This window comes from Coenobita brevimanus, chromosome 15 (assembly GCF_032717465.1).
Source record: "Coenobita brevimanus isolate Jiangsu-jjx chromosome 15, ASM3271746v2, whole genome shotgun sequence".
In the NCBI taxonomy this organism is placed as follows: domain Eukaryota; kingdom Metazoa; phylum Arthropoda; class Malacostraca; order Decapoda; family Coenobitidae; genus Coenobita; species Coenobita brevimanus.
The window spans coordinates 30,404,223-30,411,722 of NC_136968.1; the positions used below are offsets into that span (position 1 = coordinate 30,404,223).

At 41.6% G+C, this 7,500-nt stretch overlaps 1 protein-coding gene across 1 annotated transcript in view; it reads left to right on the top strand.

Annotated features, from left to right (window-relative positions):
- The window catches only part of LOC145390720 (uncharacterized), a 37,280-nt gene extending 32,879 nt beyond the window's left edge, over positions 1-4,401 (top strand). The window contains exon 3 of the mRNA XM_080265514.1: positions 118-4,401. Within this exon, the coding sequence (XP_080121640.1) occupies positions 118-4,401 (4,284 nt within the window). The remainder of the gene's footprint in view (positions 1-117) is intronic.
- Positions 4,402-7,500: the final 3,099 nt, after the last annotated feature.

Consider the following 7,500-nt stretch of genomic DNA (forward strand, 5'->3'; position numbering starts at 1 on the left):
TGTTAGCAAGATCCATTTTCCATCTGTCTATCTCTCAGCAAGATCCATTTTCCGTCTATCTATTGGCAAGTTCCATTTTTTGTTCGTCAGAAATTTTAGTCGCTTTCCAATTTCCAGGACGGGATATTCCTCAGGGCGAACACCACCATCCTCACCCCATCCCTTGCCCTTGACCCCTCTAAGGCCCATCTGCGACCCGGGACATCCCAGACGGTGCTCCAGCAGGGAACGTATTGGTGCGAGGCGTGGGGGTTGAAATCACCAAACCGCATCGCCAGTAACAAGGTCCTGGTGACTCTTGAGGGCTGGGAGACTCTTATTTTTTCCGTCCAGGCCCGTTTGAATTCTACCGGTAGTGTAAGTGATGTTGTGGATGCTGTGAGGGATGTATATGAGGATTGCCTTACTGATTTAGCCCGTTATGCCTTTGATCCGATTTCAGTGAATACGGAAAGTGGACCCGATGATGGATTTTGGTCCTGTGTAGACTACCGCTTCCAAGTGCACATTCATACAGCCAGTCAGACATTCAGAGACTTACAGTTAATTCTTCAGGGCGATGATACCATGAGTAGAAGGGTTACAACAGAATTTGGTCACTTGGATATCACGCTTTCATTAGCAACCAGGTGTTTGGGACCTACACTGGATTATGGAGGTGGTAACAGGATCATCTGGCCACCATTAAGTGAGGCAGGCTTGGTCAGCCCACTGAATTACAGGTGCGAGACCGAGGTGGAGAGGTTGAGCTATGGTTACTGCAGATGGAACTACACTCACGGTGCGTCAGTCAAATTTGATGCTTCAAAATGCGTAAGATTTGAGTTTTGTCCAAGAGGATTCAAGGGAGTTGCTAATCACCTTTGTGTTGGGCTTACAGACTCAGGACCTTGGGATGAGAGTTTTGAATCAGCTTATCAACACGATATTGTTTTTGGTTCCAAAGTACTTGGCCATATTCGCAGAAAGAAGAGAGAGGTTCACACTGATGCCCTGATACGAGATGCAATTGGGAATATAACTATCTGGTGGCCAATCAGGAGAGTAGCACACTTTGGCCCTCTGATGGTTTTTGGTGGCTTTAATTCTTCATTTTCAGTGATGAATGACTCCTTGCCTGATGGTCTGGCTTGGTCAGCTGGCCACCCATATGCAGAAAATGACTGTGTTGCCCTTGATCTAAAGTCTCGTCACATATCAACCCAACCCTGCCACTCCAGCTATCCATATGTTGCTGTGGTTGATGTTTCTTATCTCATGGACATTCCCTATGCAAGCTGGAGTTCTGACATACCTAATCTGATCATCGACAGCCCTATCTGCCCTTCAGATTGGAAGTCTCATGGGCTCGAGGCTGGTGATCGTTTCTGCTTCAAATTGTTTCACGATATTGCCAACATGACGTGGGAATCAGCCAAGAGATTCTGCGATTATCGAGAAGCTACATTGCCAACACCGCACATGGGTTTCCTCGACTTTGTGTACCGACAGTATCTGAGTGACTCTGGTGTGGGTGAAGTGTGGATGAGTGTGAAGCCACCCCATCCATACCACATCAAGGATCAAACGAGCCATTACATTAACTGGCTACCCGAGACAGACTTCAGGCTACCTCATCCAGTCCTTACTCAAACAGGCTGGACCAGAATGCGTGAAAATGCAACCTTATCAAATATATTATGCCAGCAGGATCCTCAGAACGTTCCAGGAGCAGAAATTGAACTGTATGAAACACGTATGTTTCGTTCAAAAGATGTTCGCCTCAAAGTAACTAGGAATTTGTTACAAGGAGGGCCAGGCATCAGTTGTTTCGTAAATGGAAAATTAGTAGATATAGAATTCCGTAAAGTAAGAAGGGGCAAAGGAAGACCAAGAAAGACCTCTGTGGCAAGGATCCAGAGTTCGACTGGAGGCTACTACCAATGCATGGGGTGGTTGACAAAGCCGAAGATGTTGATAAAATCCAATCTTCTGTTTTACACAAGGCCTATTAGCCAGACATTTACAGTGGTGATAAGTGAAAGAAACAAGCAATATATGCCACTGGTTCATGACAACACGTTTCAGTCTAGAGGTAAGAATGATTATCCCACCTGTACAAACCTGACCAGAAATGTCTTGGGCAGATATATCAATGAAAATACTTTTGTTATTGAAAACTTCTTCTACTCTCCAGGTTCCTCGTCAGAACTGAATCAGAACTTCCAGCTAAGTTTGCAATATGAAGATAAAGTGTATATGGTCGAAGAGGAAGATTTGATGATGGTTATTAGTAGTATGGACAAAACTGCCTTAGCTGCTGAGGGGTGTACATTTCAGACAGTGAGAAGTACTATTGGCTGTGCTCTGGATGTTACAAAGGATCACAACATCAGCGGGAGGAACCTGACGTGGCCCGCTACACAAGGGAAGAAGGTGGTGCTGCCAGAGGAGCTTTGTGTTGCGCAGGCTGGAGAACCAGTTACACGGGAATGTAAGGGGGACTTCCTTACAGGCTTTGAGTGGGGAAGGGTCTCTGGGGAATGTGCCAACGAGACTTCAAATGTAACCAAGCAACTGTGGGAATTAAACAAGTTGAGCAACCAGACGTCACTCTCTTCTCTGCCCAACCTTACAAGTAATGGAAGCTCTCTGAAGCCAGTAGACATTCATTTCGTTGCTACGAAGTTCCAAACGGTTGCCAATCAGGATTCAGTGTCCGAAACTGACTTTGAATCCATTGTTGAAACAATGAGCAACGTCATGGAAGCTGAGAGTCAAGCATTTGATTCAGCCCAAAATCAACTTAATTCTTCCAGTATTCTGTCTGAGGCATTTGGGGATCTTGCCTTTAAAGTCAGTCTTCCGATGGCCAAAGGTGTCCAGAAGCTTAAAGCCGAAAGTAAATTGGTATCCGTAGAGATAATCGATGTAGAAGAGGACGCTGGCATTATTGGCTACCAGTCAGGGATCAGAGAGCAGGATGAGACACTGGTATTTGAGAGTTCTGACATCAGTTTGAACCAGAGTGAGGCAGCCATCATCTTCCCTACCGATGTTCGACGCCTGGTCACAAGTCAGTCAGAGTCAAGTAGAAGGACTGACAAAGAAGAAAATGTCCAAGTTACTTTTGTTGTGTACCGAAATGCAAAGTTACACCAGGACAGAGTGACGTTTCCAAACTACGCTGTCAACAGTTACATTATAGAAGCCAAGTACAAAGGCAAAACAGTGGAGAAACTTAGAAAGCCTGTTGAGCTCCGTTTCAAGCCTAAGAAGCACGGAAGGGATGCCAAATGTGTCTTCTGGGACACCAAGCACCCAGAAAGGCATAGATGGTCAACAAAAGGTTGCTGGGACAGAGGGATGCAAGGGAACCAGCAGATATGTTACTGTAATCACCTCACCAGCTTTGCCCAGCTCATTAACTTCAACAGCGAGGATTTTGAAGGTGTGCATGGAATCGTTCTGGATGTCATCACTGTTATTGGTTGTACTTTGTCTGTGATTAGCCTGCTCTTGGTCTTTGCAACTTTCCTTCTGTTCAAGAAATGGAGAAAGTCACTGAACAATAAGATACTCTTCAACCTCTCTCTTTCAGTGTTTTTCAGCATCACCATCTTCGTAGCTGGAATTAACCAGACGTGGAACATCATCTTGTGTCGAAGTGTGGCTGTCTTGCTTCATTATTTCATTGTGGCCTCTTTCGGGTGGATGTTGGTCGAAGCTGTCCACCAGTACCTCAAGTTTGTCAAGGTTGTGGGCACCTATATACCAAGGTTCATGTGGAAGGCGTCCATTTTCGCCTGGGGGCTGCCCATCCTCCCAGTCATCGTTGTCTTGATCTATGACAGTAAACTCTATGACAGTGACAGCGATGATGATGTGAAGATGTGCTGGATATCGAGTACTGCATTCATATACGCCTTCCTACCACCCCTGACACTGACTATGGCTGTGAATATGATCTTGTTTGCCTGGATCATCTACAGTGCATCGTGTGGTCGCGTCCGGGTCACCTCGACTATGTCTGAGCGTGACCTCTTCATGAGTCAGCTTCGTATGGCAGTCGGCGTTTTCTTCCTCCTAGGTTTTACGTGGATCTTCGGCTTGCTAGCGTTCTGGAAGAGGTGGCTAGTCTTCTCATACCTCTTTTGCATCTTCAACACCCTGCAGGGTTTCTTCCTCTTCCTCTTCCATGTCTTCCGGGAAAGGAGCGCACGGAGGTTCTGGCAAGACTTCCTTTCCATCCTTCAGAACAGGTACGCCCCCTCGGAACACCCAGGCACCCAACATACCAATTCCGAGATGCAGATGGTAGGCAAACGAGGTGTTTTCCTGGGCAGATGTGACTCAGGTCCTTCGTCGTCTGATACCCAGAATACAAAGGGATGGAATGAGACTAGCTCTGTAATAGTATAACCTATTCTTGCTTTTGTTGTGGTAAGCTCACCTCCCTCTCGATAGAAAGTAGATAGTTAGATAGATAGATAGATAAAAGTGTCTGTTAGACATTGTCATAATAAGAAGTTAGAGATATACAGATGTGTTATATTGAAGTAAAATAACCGAGAATATTGTTGCCTATCACAAGTGCAAGTACTGTATATGTAGTTTGTAACACCTTTTTAATTAGCTGTAACAACTAACCTAATTTAAGAAACCAACCTTTATTTGCATGTCCATACATAACCTAAATTAGTGTAGTATATTTTTAGCCGATCTGAAAAAATATATTGTGTTTTTGCCTCTGTAGAACTAACTTGGTGCTGGTAAGGTGCTTCTTGCAGTGGCACCGACATAGTATGGCGGCTCCTCTGCCTGGTTATGCAAACGCCCCTCAGCTCCCTCCCTAACCCATGAAAAGGGAAAGGTGGACTGCAGGAGGGGGTAACTTCAGCCTGTAGTCAACTGGTTTCACATTCAGATGAGCCTGGGGTAACAGCAACTACCAGAACTAACTAAATATTATTCCGAAGTTAGTATTGAGTGTCATAGGCGAGGAATTATTGGTTATGCATTTTTGGGTCGAGGACATCATTTCCCTTTACTCCTTCTGGCCTAAGATGGTTTTATTCAGCTTGGGAGAATGTCATGGTGGTGAGAGGGGTAATGAAGGGAGTACCTACCCTGAATTCTTGTCGTAGAGGCTCCCTAACACTTCCTCCTGTGTGATTTATTTTTGGATATAGGCAGTTAATATAACACTGTACGTTATTTATGAAGAGTATGGTGACAGTGGAAGGTTCCCTAACACATCTTCCTTTGTGATTTGTTTTTGGATATAGGTGGTTAATATAATTTTGTACGTTATTCATGAAGAGTATTGTGATAGTAGAATGATTTAAGTATTACAGAGGAGGATAGTAAGGTAGAACAAGCAAATTAAATCGCTTAGGAAGAGGTGTTAGGGAGCTTCCTTAACCGAGGAGAATACGAACCCTAATCCTTTCACAGTGAAAAGTTCCTTGGAAGGGAAATACAGTTTTTTGAAGATGCTAATGGTGAGGTAAATGAAAGTCAGTGAACAGGTTAAGTTTTCTCACTACCATTGTATTTTATTATTATTATTATTATTATTATTATTATTATCTAGACAAATTTACTCGGCTCATGAGAGGCTTTTCGCACTTCAGGGGTTAGTACAGCCTTCATTAACCCCGTCACTGTGATGATGGAATGCTTTTTATTATCATTTTAGCTTCAGATGATTTACTGCCCTTATGTCTTTATTATTATTTCTATCCAGACGATTTACTCATCTCAGGAGAGGCTTTTCACACTTCAGGGGTTAGTACAGCCTTCCTCGCCACTGTGATGTAATGCTGTTTAATATTCTAGCTTCCTTTAGATGATATACTGCCTTTACCGTTGTCTCTTTTATATTATCCTTGCCATTCAGAGGATTTTACTCAGCTCAGGAGAGGCTTTTCGCACTGGAGGGGTTAGTAACAGCCTGCCTTACCCCCTCACTACTGGTTCTCTCTCCTAAGTTGATTAAATCGTCCGTTAATAGAGAGAAGAGAGTGAAACGTGATGACATAGCGTGTTAGTGTACGTAATAGAGTGGGGGTCCAAATATCACGCTTCCCGATTCTCTTGTGTTGCGGGAACGGCTCAGTCTGCTGGTGTGGGGATGCAGGTATTTTGTGGCCGCTGTGTGAGATTTCTAGTCAGCCATCCATTCATTAGATGTATTAAATCAGACACTATAAGGCATGAAAAGGCCGAGGGAAGTAGAAAATTTTGCAGGGTAGATGCTGGTAACACTGCCTGACCTGTTCCCGCAACACACGAGACTGGAGTGTGTAATATATGGACCACCTTATATATCCTTTATCTCTCTGACAAGGACAGCATGTTTTCACCCGTTTGTGTGTTTTAGTTTTTCTGTCACCAGGATTAATCAAAAACTAAAAGAGAGATTTAGACCACATTTGGTGGGTAGATAGCCCATGTCCCAGGGATCAATCGATTAACTTTTGGGACCATTCCGGGACGTATTACAGATTCTGGATCCGGAAAACATTTTTTGCGTAACCCTAAATACGTTGCCCTTGTCGGAGAGATGAGCTCCACTGAGTGCTCCTCTAGATTTGTACATGTGAATGGTAAAATGCCTTTGTTTATGTGTAAATATTTATTGAGTTTCACAATAATACAATATACATAACTACTTCATACATGTGTTTACAAATGTGAAAAGTCCTAGAAATGTAAAAATCTTATATAATACTACAAAAATGGGTTCTAAAAATTTATATATATATATATATATATATATATATATATATATATATATATATATATATATGAATGTGTCCAAAATTATTCTTAGTTAAAAAGTTACTCACTGTATAATATCAAAAATGAAAATACTGATAATATATTCCATTTGAGTGTGTTCAAGATGTGCATTAATTTTGTTAATTTATTATTATTATTATTATTATTATTATTATTATTATTATTGTTATCATTATTGTTTTCTTTGTGCCTGTAGTGGTAGCGTACATGTGTAAATTGGCATTGAACCTATTATTATCATTATTATTATTGTTATTATTATTATATTTTCGCTGTGTCGTGGTGTTAGTGTGTTTATTTGTGTATATTAGCATTATTAATTTTTTCATTATCTTTATTATAATTAATAGTAGACATGGTTAGATTGTTGTTGTTGTTATTATTATTATTATTATTATTAGTGTTATTAGCATTGTTATTATTATTATTAGTTTATTATTAACATTATTATTATTATTATTATTATTATTATTATTATCATTATTAAGCATGAATACAGGCTATAATACAGTCTCTTAATTACAAAAGCGAAATTTCAAAACAAACAAGGTGGAGAGAGAGAGAGAGAGAGAGAGAGAGAGAGAGAGCGGATGGTATTGAGTTCTAAGAGAAAATGTTAGAGTTCTAAGAGAGAGAGAGGTTGTTACTAAGTTGAGAGAGAGAGACAGAGAGAGCATATTACTGGTGTAGATAGATGGGTTGATGGATAGATAC